Genomic DNA, 27,955 nt, shown 5'->3' with positions numbered 1-27,955 from the left:
CCTCACTGTTGGTTTAAAGGCCAGAGTTTGAAACAAAGAACCTGATTATAGGACGGACAGACAGACGGATGATCTTAAGGAAACTGTTTTGTGATTTATTCTGGGGTTAATCAGGTCAGGACAAACTGTTTTTCTGAACTGTTTGCTTCGTCATGGTTTCTGTGCAGACATAACGCTGACTCACTCCTTAAATTTAGGAGCCTCTTTGTGCCTGAAAGATTCTCATTTCACAGTCAGATGGTTTATCTGGGATAACAAATAAACCAGGAAGTGGATTAAAAAATGTGAAAAGCAACAAAAATCCAAACAACGGATTACAGGAAAGTTTTGACTATGAAGAAAGATTTATTATTTTCTTAATTTCTCACCATGATTTCTTTCTTTTGCTTCCTTTCTTGCATTGAAACACGTTTTTTTTTCCAGGGGTGAGTTTCAGCTGGGTTGGGAGCTTCGCTGACACCTGGTGGGCAGGTGAGGAACAGCAGTTGGTTGCAAAGAGGCAACTAATGAGTGTGGTTGAACAAAATCCTTTATTTCCAGCATCTCAGAGAAAAACTGCATTATTTTTTTCTTTTTCACAAAAGTCTGACAAACAACTACGAGCTTGAGTGAAGAAAAGTCGCAAAATAAATGAGCTAACATGGACAAAACGGCGTGAGGAAAGTTTGGTTTCATTAACAGCCGGACAAAGTGGGTTTGAACAACATCAGAAAACACATTTTAACACAGAAAATGCTCTTGTGCCCTTTTTATTGTGAAACACTGAATCGTGAGCTTCAGCTCAGTCTTATGGCACCATTTTGTTTCAGCTAAAGTGACAAACTCCCCAAAACATAAAACCAGAACACTAACAATATTTCTACATAATAAAATGCTTTTTTAGTCCCTTCAGTGCTGGGGAGAGTTTGTAAGCACAGTGATCGTAAACACCTTTCCAAACACGTAACACACACACACACACACACACACACACCATACTGTTTTAGCTTCTTTGAAAACGATGCTTTGCTTTATAATTTGTCTTCATACAGCATTTGATCTCATAAGTGCTCTTAAATAATCTGCTTTATAAGAAAAATGACTAAAGTATAAAAACAATAGAACCAAACGAGGCAGATCAGTAAATGCCTTTTGTTGTCGTATTGATTGTCGTCTGCTGGTTGACCTGAAGAACCTACTTCCTGTTAGATAAAAACTCTGAGAACATTCAACACCGGATCTACTCCCTGTTCAGTTCCTGACTGAGTTTTGGTTTCTGACTTGGTGCTAAATGCTAAACGCCGACCCGTCTCGGTACAGAAAGAAGACGGCCGGGTAACGGTCTCTGCGGTTCCTTTGGAGCAGCGTGTCTGGTCTGTCACAGTGGGAGGAAGGAAACATGGCAGCAGCTCTTCTGCAGCGTTAGGCTGTTCACACCTGGAGCTACTGTCAGTCAAAGGGTCTGAATGGTAGTTTGAACCCAAATAATTACAAGTTGTTCCGGTGCAAAGATCTGAAACCAGTCCCAAACTGTCCCGTCCGATGAAAGGAGGAACGTTGGTGGCAGCAAAGACGTTTTCCGCTGGAACACCAAGGTTTTATCCACCAACGTGATTCTGAGTCCATTCTGGTTCCCAAAAGTGATTTTGAACCACCAGTTCCTGAATGCCAAACCTGGTTCCAGTTGGTCACTGGTAATACCTGGTTTGTCAGGTATGATGTCACCTGTGGTCCAGTCCAACTGAAGACAAAAGCAAAAAGCACAACAGCAAACAAGGGGCAAATAGGGTGTTGGAATATTGCTGCTACGCAATTTTTCAGAGTTGTGTAATGGAAAAGGGTTCAGCTCTTGGGTTTCAGAGGATTGTGAACCAAATCTGTAGAAACACACTACAGAGTTGGACTGAAAGGATGTCAACCAAGATGGAGTTCCTGCTGCAAGAAGCCATCCAGACAAAGGTCTAAGGTCAAACAAGGGAAACGATTCAACTGTTTGGTCACAATAAAAGGTTTGTTCAGAGGAAGTTGGATTGGATATGGGAACCATCTAGACTCAAACTTATGAACCACTAAATTCTTTCAGTACTCTTCAAATCAAGACCTGGACAAGGTTTGGTGTTCCTCCTGGTCAACGTCCAGACTGACTCAGACCGGTCCAGACTGGTTTAATGCTAATGTTATCCTTTTGGAAATGTCTAAAGCTCTGATCTTAACCAAGGCACATCCCAGAAACGTCCAGCATAAAAGGTACAGATGGTTTGGTCATCTTTGTTACAGATCTGCATATTTGACCGGACATTAAGATCTGATGACCAGAAGCAACTTGGGAGTCAAGTGGTGACCTAGTTGAACCCCAGGTGTGAACCGCCTCCTTCTGGCTGTTTGGTACCTTCAGATTCACTTGGATTGGAAACGGTAACCAACAGAGACTCTTTACTTAAGAGAGGAGGAGCTCTGGTGGCGTTGTCTTGGTTCAGGATTTGGTTTGAGCCTCCAGCTTTAACCGCTGAGAAAGTAGCACCAGAATGAAACACAGAAACATCTTGGTTTTACACACAGTCAATTCAAAAAGAAAGTGCACCCTGTTTTAGTTTTCAGGATATGCTTTTCCAAAGTCAAATGTGAGGACGTCTGTCCAATGCTGACCAAACTGGGTCAGCAACCAACAGTGAACCCAAAGAGAGGTGCTAATCTACAACAGAACAGCTGAAAAAGGAAAGAATCAAGGTGTTAAAATGGCCTAGTTAAAGTCTACACCTCAACCAGTGCTGTGGTAGGACCCTCAAACCTCAATCAACATACCCTAAAGTTAAAAGCGGGTGTAATTACTTTCTTCCTGAACAGAACCCGTAGACACGGTCAGTGTTTTAAGTGTTGTAAATTCAAATTAAAAACAAACAAAGCAAAAACCGTATTTACAGTTAGGTCCTCATGTCTGCCGAGGCTGTGAGTGCAGTTGGGTTTTCTTCCACTCGACAGGTGTTTGTTTCCAGAACAAGGCATTAACTGGAGCTCCGCCCACACCTCCAGTTTGGAAACCAAACAAAAAATGCTTTTCAATTTTCTCCAACCAATCCAGTCGTCTCTGACTGCGTCTCTACAGAACATCTAGGTGATCTCATTAGTCTTCTGCTTAAATCTCTTCTTAATTTAACCACCCAACACCACAAATAATGTCCTTCAAAACACTAAATATACTTTCATTTAAAATACTGCAGATTGATTTAAAATCTCCAACAGTGGTCTAGTTTTCTTCTGATAGACCATAAAGTTGCTGCCGTTTATCTCCTGCCTGTGTTTGTACCACGTGACGACATTAAACTCTTGACTAAAGCTTCTTGTTTAGACGATTTAAATGCTCTTTGACTCTGAGCTTTGCAGATTATCTCAGACTGCGCTCATATTAAACTAACATCTGTTTGCATAAGAGGATAATAATCTTAAAAGGTGGAGTAGAACCAGCAGTAACGAGGAGAGAGAACCTCAAACCTTCCCAGCAGTTCCTCTGGGTGGAGGACGTCTGAATAAGGACGTCTGAATAAGGACGTCTGAATAAGGACGTCCTCCACTCAGGACGTCCAGGCTGGAGAATCCAGCCCTGCTTCAATGAGCAGGACAGATTCAGTGAAAAAGGTTTTCTGTTGAGATGAGACATCAGAACAATGGTTGTGAAAGTGATCTGGTCCAAAGTTCGTGGTCTTTCCCTAAAACGCTGACATCTGTCCCACCTCTGCCCTGCTTTGTCCGGTCAGAGGAAGAATCCAGACTTCTGGGGGTCCTGTAAGTCGGAGACTTCGTCAGGGCCCGTCACAGCCTCCACTGCGTTTCTTCCAGGAATTAGACACGTCCGGACGTACCCTACACTGGGGGCGCTGAGGAGGCAGCCGTTCTCCACCTGGAAACAAACCACACATTGCTTCAGATTAATTTCATTCCTTATCATCTTCTCAAACGATCTGCTTCCTTCTTTTTATCATCTGAGATTAAACAGAGTGAGAAACAAATCTGGAGGGTCTGAGTTGATGATTCACACAGGAAACTAAAAGTCATATCAGATCACACCTGATCTGCAGGATGCAAAGATCCTCAATTATAGTTCAATCAATGCAGCCCAGACGACACCAGAACCGTCCAAAGTTCTGGTCGACCCGGAGGTGTTCACAGACAGAATCTAAAGAGCTAACTAAAAGTTACTCCTTTTTAGTTAAACTACTTGAAGAATCCTTAACAGTCCATAATCAAAACTTCAACACAGTGAAGTTTATTCAACTGAACGTTTCTGACAGCCAAGTAAATTAGAGCTTACAGAAAAGTAATTTAGAGGAAACTAAATGTTTTCAAAGTGTCAAAGCGCTAAGTGGAAGCAGAAGTGTTTCTACCGATGCTAAAGGTACCATGGTTTGTTCTTCATGGTACCAAGGTACCAAGGTACCAAGGTACCATGGTACCTTGGTACCATGTTTCTTTAGTTTAGGAACCTCAGGGTTTCATATTTGCTTTTTGCAGACGATGTTTTGTTGTGTTGCTCATCCTGGATCCCTCCTTCTGCTGGCCTGGTGCCATGATTCTCAACCGGCTCCTCTCGTCTTCAAGATGAAGAGTTCAGGTCTTTTGGTCAGGAGCCACAGGAGGACAGAGAGGGACGGAGACAGACTGAGGTTTTGTCTGTAGCACAGGGGGCCCTGCTAGCCTGCTCCAATGAAGAGCAAGGCAGAACTCACTGCTTCATTCATGACCCGACTCTCCTCTACTCATCAGATAATGGATGGATGAACAGATGCCATCTTCAACTATAAGGAGATGACAACATGGAGGCCAGTAGCAAAGTGAGGGTACAGACCAAGAGCCCAGCGAGACAATATGAGACGCTCTGGTCTGGTTAAATAAGAGATAACGTATCTCTGTGTACAGACAGTTTGTACAGACAGTCTCTGCACTGCGAGCCGTGTCTCTCTGCACGGCAGCCTCCCCCCGCCCCGTCCTGTGTTTGCAGCATTAGGTAATGATGACAGATAAATTGTAGGTCAGCGGCGCTCATGCCTGACTGGCCCCCATGCCAGTATTTTTCTTTCAGCGACAGCCACTGACCCCGAAGAATAACAGAGGAGGCTGAATAGGGCGGGATGGAGGGATGCCTGCTGGGCTCGGCCGTCTCTGGGGGCCGGCCGCGGCTCTTCCCGGCCTTATTCTATTCATTATTGTACTCACTTTCCTCTCCTGTCCTCACTCATAACTCATTCCGTCTTTATCCCGATCTGGCAGTTTGTTTTTTCTGTTCAAACGCTGCTGTCATGCTCGGAAAGACACGACACAGTGAATGGTAACAGGGAGGCCCAGCTGATCCAGGACGGCTCACAAAACTGGAACATCATGAATTACTTTATATCACACCAGCTTCATGGTTTCCTCTTCCTGTTTGTGGATTTGCAGCCAAGCTAAGTGTGACTGCCTGCTGTAAGATAAACCACAGGGTTTACTGTTTTAAATCTGTTTACTGTTTTAAATCCTTAATGTTATAAACTCATATTTTAAATAAGAAAGCTCTGGAACTGCTTTCATCTTTGAACTTGATTTGTGTTTACAATGTCTGGATCTTCATAGTCCTTACTAATTTCATTTTCCTGGCTCAGTAAGCATCTCAGCTTTATTGGTGAAAATCCTAAAAATTAATTGCTTTAACTGGTTCTCATAAAGTTTTAAAAACATTTTCTGAGCTGCAACAACATTCAGAGAACTTAAGGCTTCATTACTTATATTCACTCCCTCTAGAATGACGTTTCTCAAATTCAGATGACACTCTATGCTGATGACGCTCCGCCTTATATTTATGTGATACCAGTAAAGCCACAATCCCCTACAGTCACTGAGTAAATAAGCTATAACAACAACGAGTAAAAGGGCAATAAAAAGACAGAATTAATTATTTCTGGTCCATAAAATGTCAACAAGTTAAAGTTCAGCAATAAGTGACACAAATGTTGTAAAAAAAAAACTAAAATCTGTTTAAATCAGAGTCATTGGGATCTTATGTGGCCAAACTTTACCACTCAGAGAGAAACTCATTCAAATCCAGAAATCATTTGACCCATTAAACGCCTCAAGTCTTTACAGACCCGTTCACTTAGTGTCCACCAGAACCAGAACCAAAGGAAGCCAGAAATAAATGTTTAGGAACTTTATATTATATTTAATCAAGGCTGAAACCTTCAGTGTTTACTGCCAACCATCCTGTGTATGCATGGTGCTGCCCACACATTTCAGCCCAATGAGACGAGAATCCTGCAGGGCAGCACCGGATCCAATCAGCACAGCCAGATTTGGATAAATCCAGCAGAAGTCAAGATTATTCACCAAATGCACATGCTGTGCTTCCACTGAACAGTCAGCACAAAGCAAGCTGAGCTTCCTCTACAATGTGAGGCTCCTGAATTTAAACTGACTCAGTGCTGGCCCGGCCCATCTCCTCCTCATCTTATTTACACGACATGTCCACTTGCATCATGGCGGTTTACTCTGAACTCCACATCGGCCCCGGGCCTCCAGAGCCGACTCGGAAATCAAATAATCCATTTTCCTGACAGGGAAAGGGAGCAGCACAGAGCTGCAGGGAGGCAGATCCAGCAGCTCTTGGTGTGTTGATGTTCAGTTACATTTCAGAGCAAAGAAGAAGAACCTCGGCTTCATGGGGCAAAACCACGGAGTACGAAGGATGGACGGAAAAATGAATGGACCAATTTAACCTTTAATTTACCAGAATAAAAACATATTGAGATTAAAAACTTCTTTGGTGGGTGGGTGGATGGATGGATGGATGGATGGATGGATGGATGGATGATGTTAGCATCTTCTCACCTTCCCGTCTGCTGCGGGGTCGAACACGCTGCAGCTCAGGTTTGGCAGGCTGAGCCGCTGCTGCTCCAGATGTGCCGCTCCGTGGGACAAACAGGAAGCTGGGTTCTGTTTCTGCTGACCCAGATGTGCCGCTCCGTGGGACACACAGGAAGCTGGGTTCTGTTTCTGCTGGCCCAGATGTGCGGGCGTGGCCGCTGTGGTCATCCCATCCAGATGCTGATGAACATCCAGCGTTGCCTCGCCGTTCAGCAGAGTGGTGCGTACATCTAAAGAGTAACCTGGGACGCTAGTGTTCAGGTTCAAGGGGAAAGTCGTGTTCTGGTTTGGAATGTAAGATCCGTTCTGGAAGCTTGATGAGGCTGTGCTCTCAGTGTTTATCTGCAGTTGCCATGGTGACTCTAGATGTGGGTGTAGATGCTCAGCGTCCAGCTGTGGACCAGTTAGTGGAGTCTGAAGATGGTGGTCCACCCAGAGACTGTCAGATAAACCAGCAGGATGCGAGGCAGCCTGGATGTGCTGCTGCATCTGCTGCGACAGCTGGACGATGGGCTGCCTGAAGGTGGGGGGGTCCAAAGAGGCTTCAGGCATCAAACATGGCTGCTGGGGGGCGGAGTCAGGGTCTGAAGACGGGACTCCGTTCTCCAGCTCACTCTGCAGAGTGTCGTGGACGTAAGTGAGGATCTCGTTATTGGTGAGAAGGTCGGTCAGAGTGGGAACGCGGTTGGGATCCAGCTCCACCTGCATCATCCGCTCATCCAGCAGGAGCAGCTCCAGGTCGTCTGCGTTTAGGCCCAGACTCTCCAGAGCACTGAACAGCTCACTGTTAGAGCAAGTTTCCCCTCCATCCAGTGACAAAGAGTCCAGCGTTGACAGAAGAGGGTCAAAGCCGTCTCCGTTGCATGTCCCCATCTCCCGGTTGGAGACAATATTCCAGGAGGTGCTGCTCAACAAGTTATCGGACTCAGCAGGCCTGCTGCCGGGGTACAACTTTCGAGACTCTGCATCCGGCTGGCAGACGTACACAGACTCATCCTGACTCATCAGCGCCCCCAGCAGTGAGTTGGGCTTCAGTTCATCCGAGGAACTCTTGTCCACTTTGCCCTTCTTGGACTTGCTGCCTCTGGCTTTGCCGTGGGAGGAATCAGGGAATCCGTGCAGCGGGTGGCTGGTTTGGTACAGGAGAGCCTCTCCGGTGGCAAAGGTGAAGGGAAGGTGCATAGATCGCTTCCTCAGGTGTTCTCCTCCTTCCTCCTCCCTGTGGTTGAAGGAACAAACATGTCAGTGAAGGAAAACTCACAACAGAAGCAGCAGAATCTCAAAGGAGCACTAACGCCAAAGGCCTCTGGGTGGCGATGATGTAGTCCTGCTTCCCGTTCTTGTAGACAAGTCGGGCGTTGGCCTGGACCCACTTCCATCGGTTGTCTTTGGTGAGCAGCCTGAAGACGGTCAGCCCGCTCTCACCCGTCTTTATCACTGAAAGCACATCAGAGAACATGTAGAAGCTCATGATGTATAGGAGCTGTCAAACTTTTAACTTTAAGTTATGAACAGGTTCAGTGATTCTTTAATCTGTGATTCAGTTGTACAGCTGGATCAAAGGGGTCAGAGAGGTCAAACCTTCAATGGTCAGTCATTGGATGTCTTACTGGCGCCCAGTTCATTAAAACAAACTCTCACCCCCTCAGATATTCGATGGCCCAGCTGAGTAGATCATTGATGAGGCCAATATTTGGTCATAACTGTCAAACACTGAGCCACAGCAGACATGAAGGTATTCTAGTATTTTGGTCGACTAAATGAACCGAAGCAACAAAATGAACCATCAGAGAGTCGGAGGTTTTCACAGCTGGTAGTCCAGCAGACTTGGTTCAACTGGAGGTCAAAGTTACAGCATTTGTTACATTTTCAGCAGCTGCAGTTCTTTCATTCTGCACTGAGTCAAACAAACCAGTTCACCCTCTCACCTGTGGGGGCGCTGCATCAAGAACCACTAAAAGAAATGACCTGAAAACCTCTGAAGAATACATTGAACACAACTTCACAAAATGTGAACTAAAATGGAGTGGAGTCAGATTTTAGTCTTTATCTTCGGCAAAAGACTTCAAGCCCATTTGTTTTGGTTGTATTTACCCAGAATGCCCTGCGTTTAGTCCACTTCCTGATTTTGAAGTGGTCTCCGTTCTGCTTGGCGTAAACATATGCATCCAAATGACATTATAGTTCACTTCCTCTAATAATCCACTGACAAGAGGAATTTAAGGGTGGATGTTGAGAGAGCATCAGCCTGGTTCCAAGTAAAGCTGAAAAATGAGGATTATTTGTTAACGGTGATTAGATCTGTGACCTTGTTTTGACTCGTGTTCTGGGAGATTACAGGGATAAATACTAAATATTTCCTTCTGCTGCATGACTCCCACCATGCTGTGATGTTGTCTGTAGGCAGTAAAAACATTTGTCTGGTATAAAAACAAACTTCTTCCACCCCAAGAATCATTGAGCGGTTGCACATCTGAACACAAAGCTACATCACTGACATTCCCAGTAGTGGGATCTCTGGGATGAATGTTTTGGAACATGTGTGCAGGTTTTCTCTGCCTGATTGCATGTGTAACAGTATGTGCACCGGACGACCCGGTTGGCGTTGACTAACCGGGTCGTCCGGGACTTCAGTGAAGTGAGTTCCAGTCATTTGCACCAGCAACCTTTCGTCAAGCGGCAGCAGCTGGGACTTACTTCTAATGTGGTTTTCAGCGCAGTACATCATGTCAGCGGCGTGGATGAACTGGTAGCCGGATCCTCGCACTCTCAGCTCAGCCTCGGTGTAACCCAGAACGATTTTCCCTCTAAACGGCCAGAAACCAACACAAACCGTCACACTCAGAGCAACCAGAGGCCAGACCTTCAGGTTACGTCAGGACGTACTTTGCGTCGCAGGCCATCGGCGTAAAGTCGAGTTTGTGTTTGGTTCTGAAGATCATGTTCTTGGTCCGGATCTCCAGGATGGCCGGAGGCTGCAGCGGCGTTGCCACGGCGAACAGGGCGAGCTGAGGAGGGATGCTTCCACTCTGCCGACTCTGACCGTGGAGGAACTTCAGTCTGCCCTGGATGCTCAGCGGCTGCGAGGAAGTCATTTCATCATATCATTATCTCATCACCATCATCATCAATAATCCATGAATCCAAATGAGAGCAGAGCAGAACGCCTTCACATCAGATGAGTAAGAGCTGCTTTTTCTCAGCCCGTCGAGCACAATCAGTCATATTTACCTAAACCACTTTACGTAGAGTGAAAACATACTAGCAGGAATGGTTTCGCTCTGGTTATACACAGTGTCAAGTCTAAAGTCCCAAAGCAAATTGTAAATATTCATTATTACACCACGTTTAAGAAGCAACCTGTGCAAATAAAGTGGAGTAGAAGTCAGCAGAGCAACTAGAAGACTGGAAAAGGGTAGCAGTCAGATGGAGATGTTGTCCTGAAAGATTAGCTCAACTTTACCAAGCACATCCTGCTAGACCAGCAGAATCAAGAAATCCCTTTATTGGACCCGACTAAAATCTCACAAAACAGAACATCATGCAAATGTGTTCAAGAACTGATCTGATTAGAAACAAAGTTACTGACATCAATCAGTCTGGACAGACAGATGGCTGAGTTACTGATTCCCAAACTCTGACAATGTCCAGTGATCAGTGTTTTAACCTCTTAGATAACCCGTCTCTAGTCTCTGACCACTACAGCTACATTCATCCAATCACACTCATTCATACTCATATATGCAGATTGGTTGGCAACTTGGGGTTAAAATTTGAACCCACAACTTTCTGATTGCAAGAAAAATACATTTCAGTCACAATCCATGGATGCAACAATGGAATAATAAATCAATCTAGGAATTAAAATATATTTTTCCATCCTTCTGCAGACTTGATTCCAGAGTGAGCAGGAACCGTGGAACGACCTCAGACTAACAGACCATGGTGGGTGTAAGAAGCTGCAGCTGTGGATTCAGATTACAGAGAAGCTAAAGCTAAAGTCCGTCTTTGGGGGCGGGACCACCACGTCTTCACACTCAGTACCAGAAGGTCAACAGAAACTGGCCTCTACCTTCTGATCCCCTGGAGAAGCTGTGGCTTTAACAGAGCAGGTGAGAGGATAAAGCTTTTCTCCCCGGGACTCTAAGGTTTCCTTTATTGGAACAAACAATGGCCTCCATTTCTATACACACCCACTCAGCTCCGGATGTTTAACATCTTCCTGGTGAGGCAGGTGGATCTTTCCGACTTACCAGGAAGCCGGAGGAGTTGTCCAGCAGGCAGCGGAAGCGGCAGACGAACGCTCGCTCCAGGAAGGAGGAGTTTTCCGGTGGAAGCTGGTCAGGGTTGTAGCTCACCGGGCAGGAAGACGTCAGATCTTCACCTGAGCAGATACAGTTTGGTTAAAAAGTGTTGAAGAAGTGGCAGTTTATGGGAGGACAGGCTGACCTACATCTGCTGCTGCTGTGTGAAGCTAATGCAGAACGACAGCTGTTAAACTCCAGTGTACAGTAAGAGCATCTGAGAGCATACTGCTGCTGCTGCTGCTGCTGACGTCTCAAAGGTCACCTCTCCTCGCCGCTTCCTGACCTCACGTCTGACTCCTCTTAAGGTTTTAGTTCAGCCCGTTTGCACAGAAAGCAGAATATTTGTGGGAATGACGGTGAGTGTTTGAGGAAACTGACCTGCTGGGTCGGTGGGGGGCTCCAGGCTGACAGGCGGGTTCAGGGCCCAGTGCAGGTTCTTCTTGAACTCCTGCTGGTCTTCAGTGTGGATCAGCTCAAACACACTCTGGTGCATCACATCAGTCTGACGGGAAACAACACAGCCTTCAACAGATCTGCAGATTCACACTGAAACAGTTGTGTATATTCACCCAGACCCTCAAATTAAAGGTACTGAAGGTTCTTCAACATCTTCCAACTCGGTTCTGATCAGTTAGCGTCTGATTTGGGCTTCTAAATGCGGAGTTGGTGGTTTCATAGCAAAGTTTTCAAATGTACAATGCAAACCAACAACTTTCTCCACATCCTTTAACTTTACTTCAAATCAGCTGCTAGGGAAAAAGAAAAGCAGGTTCTGGAATCCACCAAACATCCACCTCTACCAGACCTCTGTCTAGACTTGTCCCCGATGTTTTCATTAATAATGACTCTGGTGGTTTTCCAGAACCACAAGGTGTCGAGATGAACTTCACATTCTGACCCAATAAGCTCCACCAGACATTTCAAGACAGCAGAGCGTTGGAGTCCGACAGCCTTGAAGTGAAGCCAAAAGAAACCAAGTGTCGCTTATTATTTAGTTCAGGTGGCTGAACTGAAGCCAGAAACCTGCTGGGACCGTCCAGAACCAGCATGACCCGGCACTGGACGTGAGCGGACCGGCCTCCCAGTGGGGAGGAGTCACAGCCGGGTCAACAGCAGGAATTTTGACAGACAGAAGTGTTGTGTGAAATTCTCCTTAAACATTCCTGTTGGCCGTTTCTGGACCCTGTCGGTTCACTCAGATCAGCACAGAGAACCCAAAGAGCTGAACTGGGTTCTTGTCATTCTTCCATCTGAAGGAAAACTAAAAGGTTTAGTGTTATTTCTCCAAGTCTGAGGTAAAGAATGGATGCATTCTTCACCTAAGATGATCCCATTATATTAATCTCCACTGTTAAAGCAGATAAAGTGTCTTCAGCACATGATCCAATAACTAACTTTAAGCTCCGATCAGAACTGAGCTCACTCTCATCAGTCTGGGTTCTTCCTGCGTCAGGTTGGGGTGGTTTGGTCAACAGGAGGAGACGGGCCTCAGGCGGGCGGGTGAAGAACCAGGGGTGAAAGGTGATGATCACACCCCGACGCTAACCGTACGACCCGACTGTACGGTCCCATCCAGAGTGTGAACGTAAACCACAGCTTCCAGTCCAGAGTTAGACGCTGGCGCTGGTTGTGGTGGTGTGAGACGGGCCGGCGGATCCAGGCTAAATTTGTAAGCATGTTGTCTGAAATAAGATTAGGCTGAAGGAAGCAGCGCTTTGTTGTGACGCTAACTGGATTACGCCTCGTGGCCCATATGTGGCTCCTCTGCCCACTCAGGAACATTCAGTCACTACTGTGGATTTAACACCAAATATTTACACACAGTGTGTAAAAAGACACAAAACCATAGCGTCAGACTAAATAGACTTTTATCAAATCAGGAATTTATTAACTTCTCAGTATTTGAGAGAATTACCTTTAATGTCTACTGAGGTCAAATATTTTGGGTTTTCTTCCTCTTAGTCTGACTGAGTTTTGGCCAAAAGCACCTGATAGATCTGCTGCAACCAGAAAAGCCTCCAAAATATCTACTTTACCGTCTTTAAACCATTTTGCATCTGGTATAACGTCATGCTGAGGAACATTAAAGACCTTCTGGATCCCAGAACCAAACTTTCTTGGCTAAAATCTTGAGATTTTGCTTTACTATTTCCACATAATGATCTGTCTCATGATGTCACCATGAGGTAAGAGCACCAGTCCCTCTTGCAGCAACATACAACATGATGCAACCACTTCCGTACTTCGCAGTTCATAACTTTGTGAGTTTAAATCCAATTCAAATCATTCAAATTTTGTTGTCTTTAAATAGAACATAGCATCAGTATAAGTCGGCCCAGATTTCCTTCATTCTGGGATCAAATGATACTCAGATGTGAAACCAATCTTGTTTTCTTCTACAGAGGTCTGATAATCAGTCACTGTCAGGTGATCAACAGCAGCCGCCCATTTTAGAGACTTTGTTTTCAGACAAACAAAACCAGCATTAGTGGTTTGACCACCAGAACCGAGACGTGATGCATGATGAGTGAGTACCTGATGGAAGCCCAGGTAATCCTGGATGGTGTGAGAGCAGAAGAAGATGTTTCCTTCAGACGTGACCACCAACACGAAGCCGTTCAGAGCCTGCAGAGAGAACAGCCTCTGCTACTTCATCATGCCGTGATTCTGCTCACCGTGGTGTCAAGAGACCAAATTAGGTGAAACGCATGAAAGGAAACATGAATCTGGTTCTCTGGATGTGGAATAATCCCGTCTTTAGATCAGCTTACTCCAGTGTTTTGTTTTCATTGGATGGGAAAGGCATAAGCGTAATCTGTTTGCAACCTCTGATTCACCCTGTGCTTTTTTTGACTCAATCAGACTCCGGTTGGATAAAAAAACCTTCAGATAAGAGAGAAGAAATGGGCCAGCAGCGGATAGAACAGGATAAAAGACAAACAAACGGCAACAGAGGAGATGAGACTTCAACCCCAGGCTGACGGGGAGGAGGAAGCATCAGAGCGGAGGTCAGGTCAGGTCAGGAGGAGGTCACCGATGGATGACTAACACCTCCATCGCCATCTTCAAAGAGCCTGAGGCTTCTGAGAGGAAGTGATGACACCGTCGCACTGATGAAGATCATGTTTACAACCATCACCAGAACTAGCGCCTCACCCGATCCGACACATTCGCTCCGCTTCTCATTTCCATCTTTTTTCCCAACTCTTGGTTTGAGCATCAGACTCACAGGCTGCTGAATAAACGAAGAGGGTCAGAAATATGATTTTTATTCTTTTACAGTGAAATTCTTCTGGCTTTAGTCAAATTTTAGTGAAAATTTGTACAATTTGTAGCAACGGAAAAACTAAAACTCCTCCAAAGAGCACCAGTTCTGATCCAATGTGAAGGAAAAACTATAAAAACAAACCATGAAATATTTACATTTTCCTACTTTTTCTTTTTGGGAAGATTTCTTGTAACATTACGACTTTCTGTAAAACATAAAATCTTATCCTGGCCCTCATATTTTGTGACAGTTGAGCTGAATTCAAAGTCCAAATAAATAGATGCTGTAAAGCAAGATGGCCGCCTTGGGATCCTGATTTCACTGTATAATAAAAAAACTAAATACTTGTGTTCCTGCCCTGCTGTGCAGAGCCGCCGCTCCTCCATCAGACCAAAACAAGCAGCACAGCTTCACCAACATGTTGTTGAGACCCTGAAGGTAACAGACGAACCAACCTGAAGCAGAAGCTCGCCCTCTGATATGGCGCCCTCAGCGGCTCCCGGCGTCGTGCCGCCGCCGTTTCCATCGCTGCTCTTGCTGATGCCGTTGGGAGGCTGGTGCTTCAGCGCCTCTGCAGGAGGAAACAGAAACCAGTTAGAGACGCTGCACCAAAGGTTCCTTTGGGGTTTTAGAGTCGACAATAAAAGGGAGCGGGAGATCGACAGGCGGATTGGCGCAGCGTCTGCTGTCAAGCGGGCGCTGTACCGGTCCGTCGTGGTGAAGAGAGAGCTGAGCCAAAAAGCGAAGCTCTCGATTTACCGGTCGATCTACGTTCCCACCCTCATCTATGGTCATGAGCTTTGGGTCATGACCGAAAGAACGAGATCGCGGATACAAGCGGCCGAAATGGGTTTTCTCCGTAGGGTGGCTGGGCTCTCCCTTAGAGATAGGGTGAGAAGCTCAGTCATCCGGGAGGGACTCAGAGTAGAGCCGCTGCTCCTTCACATCGAGAGGAGCCAGTTGAGGTGGCTCGGGCATCTGGTCAGGATGCCTCCTAGACGCCTCCCTGGTGAGGTGTTCCGGGCACGTCCCACCGGGAGGAGGCCCCGGGGAAGACCCAGGACACGCTGGAGGGACTATGTCTCTCGGCTGGCCTGGGAACGCCTCGGGATTCCCCCGGAGGAGCTAGAAGAAGTGGCTGGGGAGAGGGAAGTCTGGGCCTCCCTTCTGAAGCTGCTACCCCCGCGACCCGACCTCGGATAAGCGGAAGAAGATGGATGGATGGATGGATGGATGGAATAAAAACTCACCTAATAAAGAGCTAAAATTATACCATGAGCTGTTCAAGGAGCTGGTAGAAAAGTGAGACTTTCAGCTGCTTCCATCCACAGCATCATGTTTCACTCTAATGTCAAAGTAAACCAACATCAGCTGGTTCCTTTCCATCAGATCCTTCTTGTTTCACCATGAATCTAAACACCAGCCCCCAGTATGATGCTGCCACCACCAAGCTTGCTACCATGTTGAAAGCTACAGGATTTTGTTTCCCAGAGGTGTACATCATTATCCAGCCCATCCAGTTTATTGCCGTTTATTAATTTTCTGCAAAAACGTCGAGTTTAGGTGATGCTTTCTCCCACCTGCAGATGGCAGTATTTCTCACTGCTGTCTCTGTTTTACTTGATGTCAACTTATGTTAACCTAAAATCTGTGATTAATACGGCGAGTAACAAAAACTGACATCTTTAAAGAATAGAAATGTTTGTTTCCAATCCATCTGCTGGTAATTTTTCTCACTTTTTGTTCTAAATTTAGATTTTTGTTTCGTTTGGTGCAGAAGGAAGTTCTGTTCAGTGACTTTTTCACGTCGTTGGTTCAGAAATAGAACCAAACAAAAAAAAACTCATGTTTGGTTTTGAATTAATCAAAGTCTTACATACAAATGTTCAGGTTTTCTTTTATTAAGGTTCCTTGACTCCAAAAATGAATCATAAAACAGTAAAATCTTTAACTTGTCATCGTCTTTGACGCCTGATTGGAAGTGGAAGGTAAAGGTGAATGTTCAGAGACGACGGCAGGTTTTAAAAGGACTGAAGTGGCTCCTTTGTGCCCTTTGACCTTTAATACGCTCAGCATGCTTTCTGATGCAGCAGGTTTAGACATTAATAGAAGAGGAAGACTTTGAGAATCCAGAGGTCAAAGGTCAAGCTCTCTCCTGAACCTGATCCAGATTCACCACAGAGGTTAAAACATCTGAAGTTGATCTTTTTATTTCAGGCTCAGTCTCGCTGCGATGGCAGCATTTCATCTGGACTGTCACTAATTCAGAGCTGGAGGAGGCAGAACGGGCTTTTCAACCGCCTGACGTCAGGAACGGAAACCGAGGGGAAGAAAAACCGCCTGAGGCCGGCGACGGCGCATGGAAGGGGACGTGTGTTGGCACAACGGAGAGCGACGAGCATGAAAACATCCGTTAAAAACGTCACAACAGACGGCGGCTAGCAGAGACACAGCAGCCTGGTGAGGACAGAACGTCACCGAAGGACCGAACCGAGATCTGAGTTCTGCAGATGAACCTAATCTGAGCGACAGTTCATCAGCTGCTGTTTGAGGGGATGATGACACACACCATGACCTGAATAACCCCCATGCTACGCTACGCTACGCTAACGACGCTGCAGACCGGAATGAATTATTCAGAAAAGAAGAGCAACTAAAACTGCTCCATGTTTCTGTCTCACGTTCAATTTAATGTTGATTTAACATACAAGCAACATTTAGTTAAAGCTCCATCTGGACCTCATGAGTACGTTTCTGGACAGGTGAGGAGGGGAACAGGTTGCTCAGAAGGTTTGCAGTGATAAACAGAACAGGAAGCTGGAAACGGAGCAGGAGTCATTTCGGTTCCAATCTAACACTCTACCAGATTATCAGGTGTGAAAACAGTTTTAGTGTCGACTCATCCAGAAGTTCTTCTCATCACCTCCGACTCAACGTTTAACTCGCACATGAAAATGACTGCAAACAGATGCGCAATTATGCAACTGCATATATTTGAAAAGCATTAGTGGAGCCTCCTGCACAACTAATGAGAATGCAGCAAATGGTTCCTGGATGGTAAGTTAACAACAAAACACTTGTCTTTTCCAGCAGCCGTTGTACAGACCATGCAGCGCTAAAACCAGCTAAGTAAATGTGCTGGAGCTCCACTGCGGTTGCTAGGTAACGGGCTGGGCTTGGATGGGGTTGCTAGGTAACAGCGCAGTTTCCATGGAATGTGACTCAGCAATCGGGAAGTTTTTGAAACGGCTCATTTTCCAGTCACCAAAAAATTTAATTTATTGTAAAAAACGGCTGGATGGTTGTTTTTAGGAGCTCAGACTGATTTTAGAAGCAGTAGAAACTCGAACTGAGGTACAAAAACGTAGAAAATATGAATATGAACATAACGCTTTAACTTTCTGACTGTGACCTCATGAGAAAACCTCAGATTCAGATTCACCGACTCCTCTGATCTTCCCAGGTTCATGTTCCAGCGCTGCAGCTTTCCTGCAGGATGCCGGCGGAGAGCAGACTGTACTTTGTTCACGCCGCGCCCCCCTCCCTGTAAAGGCCCATAAGCCTCCCCTGAGTGGATTATCCCCCCGCGTTTCTGTTCTTTCATCTCCTCAGCGCCCGCAGTAATGGGTCCGTCTCCCCAGACCTACATTACTGGCTCAGCCTTCAGGACGGGGTCGGCTCCGGGCCACGGGCGAGAAGAGGCCGAGTCCTGGCGGGTTTCTCCGCTGGCTGGATGGATGGAAGGAGGTCGAGCAGAGTTCAGACACTTAGATGGAGATGGAGGCTCTGACCCAGTTCTGACATGGAGGGCTGGATGTGTGTTCAATATAAACCCACGATTAAAATGTTCCCCACATGAAGAGCCGTTCTGGTTGAGAACGTTGGAAGATCCGGTGGTTTTGGGAGGATTTGGACCTGAAAACATCTAACCAGGCCGTCAACGTTAAGACTTTAACTCGTGATTAATCCAACAGGTTTAACCTTTTTACATTGACCTAAAGCCTCTTACAAAGTTTACAGCAGTTTACATTTTGACATTTCAACAATAAATTTGCTTCATAAAACACGCAATTTAAAAAAAAAACTAATTTCGCTGCTTGGATGAGGAGCTTTTGGTTTATTTAGTAAAACTTCACTGAAAAGACTTTTTTTTGTCCCACAAGTCACATGGTCAACAACCAGAAGTTGCCACTGGCGCAAACCATGAAGAAGAAGAAAACAGGAAGTAGTTGTAGGACCAGTTCAGCGTGTTTTAATGATTTATTATGGGAACAAACTTTTTCATGAATTTAAATGCATTTCTTATTGTAAAATTGTTTCGTTTTTTTTACATTGGCTGAACAGTGACAAAGTTTTGTCACATTTGTAATGGAAACTCAGCTGCTGTCTGATTCTGCAGCAACAATGCAGAATCCCAAATGTCTTGGATGAATTATTAACATCCACACTTTAAGACTCACAGTGGAGCCAAATCTAAGCTAACGTTGCTGGAGACTCGGTTTTTGTTTTCACCGAACAGAACCAAGGCGGTCCGATTCTGAAACTCTCGTCTCGACCAGCTTCGCTCAGCGCGTCTCTGCGCGTTTCTCACCTGAGAAGAAGCTCTTGGTGCGCAGGTAGCTGACGCTGAGCCTCAGGATGGACAGCTTGTCCAGGCTGGAGATGACCTCCTCTGGGAAGGGCAGCAGTCTGGCCAGCCGGTCCAGTTCTGAGTTCAGCCGGTCCCGGTGCCGTTTGGATGGGTTGGTTTTGGTTCCCTCAGTGGAAACGGGTTTAACCCTGGAGGTCAGGAAATACCAGCATCATACTTAGGAACAGGAAAAACTAAATGTTGCACAGGAAACATTTAGTGAAGGTCAGAATATGTAGTGACCTCTGATGAATGTCGGCTGGATCAGTAAAAAAAGAGAAATCTGTAAAATGATCTGTGATTTAAAAAAGACCCTGATTCTGACACAACGACTGCAAAACGAGGAACAAAAATCTGAAATATTAGGAAAGAAAAATTATCCACAAGAAGCAAAAAATAATCAGCAAATGGACGAAAGGATTAGACAAAAAGTGAATCCAAACGAAGAGACAAAAACATATTATATAACAAAAGAGCATTTACAAAATGACAAACAGGAATAAATAAAGAATAGATCAATTTAGTTAGAAAAAAACTCAAAATGGTCAGAAAAGTCACTGGAAAATAATCACATAGATGTTTGAAACAATCTCACAACTGTCATAACTAAAGAGGAAAAAAATCTACAAAACGGTAAATAACTAGAAAGAGGTAATAAATACACACATCCAGATTAAAAAAACTTAATTTCCGGTGCAGCGATCATTAAATAATCAGAAATCTATGATGAAAACAGTCATAGTAACGCTGTGGGGCCTCCTGCGCCCCGGGGCTCTAAGATCTCTAGATTTGCTCCTGGATAATCTGATAATTAAAGACGAGATAATTAACTGTCTGACCAGAGTGTCGCTCCCGCTGCGGCCAACAGGGGGCGCTGTGCGGCCCCATAAATCCATTACAGGGCGATAATCCCATGTTTACAAACTGTCTGCCGCTGCTAAACAGGGACGACTTAAAGTGTAACTAATACGTCTTACATGTCCGCAATTAGTGACGGACAGCCTTCATGTGCGCACTTTTAGAACTCACCCTCTTTGCGCCGGTTTTCTGCGCTTCCTCCCAGCGTACATGTTTGCGTTCATTCAGGATCAGTTCGGAGTCGCTGAAGCGGGATCCGTCCCAAACAATCCGCCGGCGCTGCAGCGACGTCTCTCAGTTTCCACTGCGCTGGTTTCACTCATTCCGCACCGGTACCGTCAGAAACAGCGCCAGAAGTCCGACTGCGGCGGTGATTAATGCGCAGAACCGGGGGTCCAGCCGGAGCGCAGGTGGTTCTCTCTGTTTGCGCGCAGTCAGGAAGGTTTCTGGCGCAGTTTTGTTGGTGTGCGTCAGATCCAGGCGGCGCGTTAAAGCATCCCGGAACCTGGTGAACTCATCCCGGCGGAGTTCAGGCTCCTGCCTCCATCTGCGCCTCTTCCTCCTCTTCCTCCTCCTCCTCCTCCAGGACCTCTGCTGCTCTGTGGCCGGAGCGCGCTTCCAGTGATCTGATAAGACCTCGGGAGCGCGCGCGTGACGTCAGAGTAGGAATTATGCTGAATTAAACTTTGAAAAATGACAGAAATGTTTCAGTTTCACTCAGTCAGCAGATCGCCTCTTTTAGACCGGAAGTTAAATCACTTTAAAGTAAAAGTTTACAACTTTCACAGTGCAGCCTTCCGAGTCCCTGCGGAGAACGTTCTCTAACAGAACGTTCTCTAACAGTTCCCTGGAGGTAAATCTCCATGAAACGTTTTGTTAAAGTTCTGTTCAGGTTGATCTTTAAGAAGCGAACTTTGGTTCCGAAAGCGTTCACTACTGCAGCGCTGCCTTACTGGGTTTTAGACAATAAAATGATTGTTGTTTTATTAAATAAATAGTTAAATTCTTTAATTTGCTTCTGATATTACAGAAAATATGCAGAAGTGGCAACTTTTTATCGATTACTAATAATCAATTACTAAAATAATTATTGGTCACAGACGTAGATTTGACTGAAAACTAGGAATAGAAGACAAATAAACATGTAATAAAATAAAATAAGGTCTGGTTTATTGAATATTGAAGAAAATATTCAAACGTTACGTTAAACTTTACAATCAAGGTGCTGCTATGAAGACGTCAAGCTGTTATTGTCCAACATAACTTTATTCCTGGAAACTTTTCCATAAATAACTTTCTAAACTACCAGGTGATGCACGGTGGTGGCAGCTTCATGACTGGTGCAGCTGGAAACCATTAAAGGTTGAACTGGGAGCAACACTGATGCCACAACTGCCTTAAAGTGGCTGCACTGCCACCTGGTGGACACAGAGACCATCACACTCAACTGGTTTATGTACATTTTAGATTACTTTTTAAAAAAATAATACATTTTTTAAAGTGTGTAAACCTGCAAAACAAAAGTTTAAATCACTTTAGAGTTGTGTTGATATCTGGACAATCCAGTGTACGAGGTGTACTTGAATGCACCATAAAAGCGCAGTGTAACCATAGGTAGCATTTACATGTTCAAACCAAATTTTAAATAAATTTAATAGTTGTGTAATCCCTCCTGAATGCGCCGAGCGCTTCAACAGCCGGATCTGGACTGCAGCTCATTTCTGCGATCCAGATCCGAGCCGGTTCTGGTTCGGATCGTTTAGTATTTGAAATAAAACCCCGAGACTATCTGCAGTGATCAGATCACCTTTAATATGTCGGAGATTTACAGTCTGACTCAAACACTCAGATACAGATTTAAAGGTCAAATATTGAGACACAACGAAGCAGAAAGACAAAAATACACGAGAGCAGGAGGTTACGTATGAGCTGTGCAGAAAATATTCAAAACAACAGAAGGTCAAATAAAGGCAATAATTATTACAATACAGGATATATGACAGATTACACATATGAATGTATGTACAAACACAGATAGATACTGCATAATGGAGGCTTCCTTAGGTTTGAAGCATATAGGTCAAATATTAAAGACTTTTCATAGTGTAAGAGCGAGTAACAATATATATTTATATCTCTATACATAGAATACTTTATGAAACAAAGGCACTGACTGAGGATGAAGCGCTTCATGCTGGGTTTGGATTTCTAACTGAATCTGAGCTCCAGACGTCACCGACGTTCGGCTCCATGAGGAAACGTTCAGGGAGTTTCATTCATTTCCAGAAGCTCTTCAGTAAAAACTGCTGAATGCAGGACAACTACATTTCCCAGAGTTCCATGTCTGACTTGTGCAAAACATTTAAACCAACAGGAAACCTGGAGCAGGTCGGATAAACGTCGCGGTGAGACCTGAGCGTGTTTGTGGTTAAAAATGTTTAAACCACAAACAAATGAACGTTACGGAAAATGTTAATTACGTTACATTCCCTTTGGTATCCTCAGGACTAAAGCTTCTTACATGGCTTTGGTTACAAAAGTTTGGTTTCATTCAAGTCTGTTTCCTCTAAAATCTGATGAAAACAATTCGTTTTTCTTATTCTGGAAGAAGCGCTACTAAAGTTGGCTCAGTTTGGGCTGAACTGTTAAAACTAGGTCAATTAAAAGGCATCTATGAATGATTTTCCATTTACTTTCCTTATTTCATATATACATTAGCTGCCTTACACTGTCTTACTTCTGTGTTTTGCTGCTGGACGGGTTTAAGGTTGTGGAGACACAGAGGAGGATGTGAGCCTTGCTAAAATAAACTTTTATCTTTAAATCTAGTGCAAACAGCGCAGCGAGAGTTACTCTTTAAAAATTAAGTGCTAAAGTTTTAATTTGTGCCTGTTTAGTTTCATAAAGTGGCTCCAGGAATCTAATCCTAAGTGTTTCTGTGTTTTGGCAAATCAAACACCTTAAAGTGAAACAAATCTCAAAGTTTGGCTTTAAACTAATAAAGTAAATTTGGTGAATTTTACAATATTTTCCCTTTTTTTTTTCTTTTTAAAGCTCCATCAGTTTAAGGCACCGTCTGTATTTTAACCCCCTGACAAGAAAAGAGCAAAACATCAGAAGAAACAAATAAAATAAACTAAAATGAAAGGAAGAGAAAGATCTGGCTCAGAGACAAAGCTTTAAAAAATACAAACAAGCAGCTGATTTCACTGAATCGACTCGACTTCCAGGCTTGTAGTAGGATGATGACGTCACTCTGCTGTGCGTTTACGTTCATGGTTTTATATTATACCCTGTCTGCTTGCAAAGCAAATCTTCCCCGCTGCGGGACAGTTGAAATGAACTCAATGGAGACGGATTAGAACAGCAACCAAACAACGAAACAGCGACCGTCGACCCGGCGCGGCGTTCGGGTCGGAGCGGAACATTTGTGCGCTGAACACGACAGCGGGAAAAACTCGCGGCTGGTTCAGTGTTCTCGTCATTTTCTTTTTTTTTTTTAAAAATGGGAATAAAATGAGCAACAAATGGGTGTGAGCGCAATACCACCTCCGGCCTCTAGGCGTTGAAGTCGTTTAGATTAAGAATCACTCAGGTTTGTAACTGCTGCCCCCTAGTGGTGAACCGAACCGCTCACATTCTGTCCCGTTTTACTTAAATTCACTTCCAACCTCCTCAAACTGCCTGTGTGCGATAAAAAGTGTTTTAAATAAATGTTTTTAATGCTTTATGAACACTCCACACGACTTTCTGCTGCTTCTCACCGTTAAATGTGAAGGAAAAATGACTCAAAACATTTTTCTTCCTTTTTTATGGTTAATTTGAAAACTCCTGATTCCTATATGAGGAAGTATTACAATAAAATCATCCAAATTGCTTAATAAGTCCTATAAAAGAGGAGATATTTCCCCAGTCCTGATTGTCTTCTCGAACCAACATCACCAAACCTGAACCAAAGCTGAACTTGTCCTTCGCCCGTTCTTCAGTCTAACCCTCGTTAGTCGCTCCAGTCTTTACGGTTTTCCACGGATGAGTCCGAGTTTCAGTCCGGGTTGGAGTCCAGGCGTCTCGGCGGTCCTATTTGTTCTCTGTCAGGCAGGTTTTCCCGTTGGGCAGCAAGGTGAAGGGGAATCCTCCGTTCCCAACGATGGGACGGTTGTCCATCTGTGGAGACAAAACACATCAACTCAGAGACCTGCAACGATCCGAAGTTTAAAAAACTGAGCCATCGGTTCAGGAAACCTGTGGTAAACTTTGTATTTTCCTGATTTAACAGAATTATTTGGGTAATAAAGCTGAGAGATTTAATCCAGATTTAATCTAGAAAGATTAGCAGATGTTGACCACCAGGGGGAGCTAAATACCTTTCTATCTAGTAGCTGTAAGTTTCATAGAAGAAATGTTTTCATTTATTGTCATGATAAATTCATATAAATGATTTTTAAAAACCTCAAACTGTATGATTTTTATCTTATATCTTTACTATTTTACTATTTAATATTCTACTACATGAATGTGCATCAATAAATATCAATTAATTTGAAAATATGATTTAATGCAGACACTGTGTGCAGTTTATTGATAAAAAACTACTTTATGTGACTTAATGTGTCGTAAATAAGAGTACTACTAATAACAGTAAATGTTCAGCTCTTAAAAACAATCCTAACTGACTGCTGTGGTTTTAGTTTTTATCCTCATTAAAAAAAAATCTTAAAAGAAAATCTCTTTAAAGTTGAACTGAACATCAAATGAATCATTAATCATAAATCATTGTGTCCTAATAACTGTAAAGTCTCTCCAAAGGGCTGATGGGAAAGCGCCACTATAAGCCCCGCCCCCTGACTTTCATCAAATAAATTTATGGTGGAACCATAAAAAAAAAAAGTTAATACATAATTAAATCATTTTCTGCATCAGCTGTTAGAGGTTTGAATTTAAGCCATTTAATCACATTTCTCTATAAATTATTTAATTAATGATTTCATAAAGTATTTATTTAATTTTGTCCCTTCTGAGGTTCCGTACCCTGGTGTTTCAGATCAGTGCTGCTGTATAAACAACCAGTATTTCTTTATTTATTGATTCTCATATTTTTGTGCTTGTTGTCCTAGTCAAAGTTTGAAGGAGAAGGAGTCAACCTGTGTGTTGTCACTGAAGTGTAGAAAGTGTTGCTGCATCGTCTGGCCGTTGGACTTGACCTGGTAGGTCAGCGCCGCCTCTTTATGCGATGGCAGCGCCGCCGCCACAGCGCCGCCCGCAGGCAGCGCCTGGTAGCAGCAGGTGGCCTTGGCCGGCATGTGGAAGAAGTCCGGGTCGGTTCTGGCCTGGCCGTGAAGGACGCTGTTGGGCAGCGGCGCGGCGGCGGTTCTGAACATGCAGTCCAGCTGGTTGGGGAACAGGCCGGGCTCGGGGGTTCTGAAGGCGTTCTGGATGGTGGGGTTGGACTGGAACCCGGACAGCGGCGGCTGAATGTCGGCGCCGCTTGAAATATTCGGGGCGTAGGGTTCTACAAAGTTCTGGGCTGGGCCGGACTCGCCCCACTGGGAGCCTTTAAAGATAAACACTGGGTTCTGGTCCGGGTCCGTTAACTCTGTAGGGCTGCTTTTAAAAACCTGGTGCTGACGACACGAAGGGTTAAAGGTCATGTTTGAGGAGCTGCCCAGCTGAAGGGAAGACGGAACCGGAACCTGCAGGCCGTTGAGCCCAGCAGAAGTCATGGGAGGGAAGTCCAGGTGGCTGAGCTTGGCTGACCCAGAGAGCGGCAGCTGGATCTGGTTCTGGTTCTGGATCTGGATCTGGTTCTGGATCTGGATCTGGTTCTGGTTCTGGACGGGCCAGCTGAAGTCCTGCTGCCCAGCCAGCTCCGGGTTGCGGTTCTGGATCTTGTCCAGGCCGCCCTCGCTCTGCAGCTGCTCTGCCACGTAGGTCAGGATGTCGCTGCTCAGCAGGTCGTTCATGTCGTCCTGGAACACCTGGTTGCCGGCGGTGAAGTTCATCAGAGAGTTCTCCCAGCTCTGCAGCTCCTCCGGCCCGACGTCCACCGCCTCGATCAGGTCCGCTTCGCCGAACAGCTGCTCCAGCGTCTCCACCATGTCCTGGATGGTGGGGTCCATGCGCAGCAGCGGCACGCCGGCCGCCGGCTCCGCCTGCAGCTCCTGGGGGATGCTGACGGTGGCGTGCGTGTCCTGGAACACCACGTCGCTCAGCGAGCTGATGCTGTTGGGGTTCTCGTGCTTGCAGTAGGCCGCGCGGCCCTGGCTCCGCAGGCAGTCCAGCAGGGAGTTGGAGTTGCTGGGTTCTCCCTCCATCTTCCGGAGTTTGGGCGCGGAGCAGAGGTCCGGCACGTCCAGGTTCTCCAGGCTCAGCGGCAGATCGTACAGCTGCGCCTCGCCGGTGGCGAAGTTGAAGGGCAGCTGCAGCTGGCGCAGGCGCAGCTGCTCCTCCCCCTCCTCGTTCCTGCGGAGCGACAAAAACAGCCGGGTCAGGAGCAGACCCACGGACAAGTCCGAGTCTCCGGACCGGACCAGGACTCACGTCAACGCTCGCTGCCGCGCCACGATGAACTCTGGCCGCCCGTCCTTATAGAGCAGCCGGGCGTTGGCCTGGACCCAGACCCAGCGCCGATCTTTGGCCAGCAGTCTGAAGAAGGTGAAGCCGGTTTCTCCGGTTCTGATCACTGCAGACAAGAAACACGATTTAAATCACCAGCATTTATTACAACGGATCAAATTCATCAGGAAACATCGACTGACATAAACCAGGTATCAATAAAGTGGATCAATATCTACAAACATTCACCTTTATTTATTAAAATATGTCCATAATTGACTAAATGTATCAATATTTATGAAAATTATCAATAGTCACCATTTTTAAATCAAAATATTATCAATATTTATAATTATTATAAAACTTTTTATCGATATTTATCAATTGACCTTTTACTTTGTTATTTTAGAATATTTCCAGCCTCTAGAGGAACATCTGGTTCCATAATGATCTGAATTATTCTGGAATTTTTAGTAATTTTTAGTTCTTGTTACTTCGTAGATGCTTGTCGGCGCAGTACATCATGTCGGCGGCGTGGATGAAGCTGTAGCCTGAACCCTTCATGCTGATCTCCACCTCGTTGTAGCCCAGAACGATCTTCCCTCTGCGGACACAAACACACGTCAGCTTCCTGCAGCGGCGGCTCGGCGTTCTGACGGCCGGTCGGTGTTTTAACTCACCTGCCATCGATGCCGATGGGCGTGAAGTCCAGCTTGTGTTTGGTCTGGAAGATGAGCGTCTTAGTGCGGATCTCCAGGATGGACGGCTGCTGCAGCGGCGTTGCGATGGCGAACAGAGCCAGCTGAGGTGAAACCAGCGACCCGTTCTCAGACACCCGGTTCTGACCGTGGAGGAACTTGAGCCGGCCGCGGAAGTTCAGAGCCTGAGGACAAAGAGACGCAGCTCAGAGCGACGATCTGCATGGCGGCTTCAGGAAGAAAAGGAGGAGCGTCTTACCAGGAAGCCAGACGAGTTGTCCAGGAGGCAGCGGAAACGACAGCAGAAGTTTCTCTCCAGGAAGGACGAGTTCTCAGGAGGGATGGTCTGGAGGTCGTAGGCCACCAGGTTGGTGCTGATGTCAGCGCTGTTCTGCTCACCTGGACAGGAGAGGGAGCAGACAACACAGTCAGGAAGCTTCAAACTAGATTTACACTTTAAAAAGCCTGATGTTTTTCTGCAGAGCACCGTGTAAAAACAATAAAACCTATAAAACAAACTAAAAGAAAGAAGAGAAGCAAAACAGGAAAGTGAGCAGCAACAAGAAGGACTAAAGAAGCAAACATTACTTAAAACGAGAACTTAAAAGAAGCAGAACCAAAGTAAACAAAACTGAAATCAGAAAAAATAACAGAAAAACTTGTCAAACAAAACCTGCTTCCATAAGAAAGAAAAAAGAGATGCAGAAAGGACAACAAAGTGGTTCTGAGCTGCATCTCCGACCCACAGAGAGAAAACTCTGAATCATAACCATAA

General features: G+C 45.2%; 2 protein-coding genes across 2 annotated transcripts in view; both read right to left on the bottom strand.

Annotated features, from left to right (window-relative positions):
* Positions 1–511: 511 nt before the first annotated feature.
* On the bottom strand, positions 512–20,524 carry LOC116716247 (aryl hydrocarbon receptor-like). The gene is made up of 11 exons (XM_032557164.1): positions 20,102–20,524; positions 19,034–19,221; positions 14,898–15,013; positions 13,710–13,799; positions 11,553–11,676; positions 11,121–11,251; positions 9,754–9,947; positions 9,565–9,674; positions 8,163–8,304; positions 6,832–8,086; positions 512–3,874 (listed from the first exon to the last, which is right to left on the bottom strand). The coding sequence occupies exons 1-11, from the start codon at positions 20,152–20,154 to the stop codon at positions 3,728–3,730; spliced, it is 2,550 nt and encodes an 849-aa protein (XP_032413055.1). The 5' UTR covers positions 20,155–20,524; the 3' UTR covers positions 512–3,727.
* A 1,196-nt stretch (positions 20,525–21,720) lies between these two features.
* ahr2 (aryl hydrocarbon receptor 2) overlaps positions 21,721–27,955 on the bottom strand; it is a 41,435-nt gene continuing 35,200 nt past the window's right edge. Inside the window, exons 6-11 of the mRNA XM_032556511.1 lie at positions 27,440–27,579; positions 27,163–27,365; positions 26,977–27,086; positions 26,468–26,609; positions 25,072–26,389; positions 21,721–24,094 (exon numbers count right to left, since the gene is read on the bottom strand). Coding sequence (XP_032412402.1) covers positions 24,008–24,094; positions 25,072–26,389; positions 26,468–26,609; positions 26,977–27,086; positions 27,163–27,365; positions 27,440–27,579 — 2,000 coding nt within the window. The 3' untranslated portion in view covers positions 21,721–24,007. The remainder of the gene's footprint in view (positions 24,095–25,071; positions 26,390–26,467; positions 26,610–26,976; positions 27,087–27,162; positions 27,366–27,439; positions 27,580–27,955) is intronic.

The sequence above is a fragment of the Xiphophorus hellerii genome, chromosome 24 (genome assembly GCF_003331165.1).
Source record: "Xiphophorus hellerii strain 12219 chromosome 24, Xiphophorus_hellerii-4.1, whole genome shotgun sequence".
NCBI classification, from domain to species: Eukaryota; Metazoa; Chordata; class Actinopteri; order Cyprinodontiformes; family Poeciliidae; genus Xiphophorus; species Xiphophorus hellerii.
The sequence above is the reverse complement of the archived record's forward strand: the minus strand, read 5'-3'. Positions and strand labels throughout refer to the sequence as shown.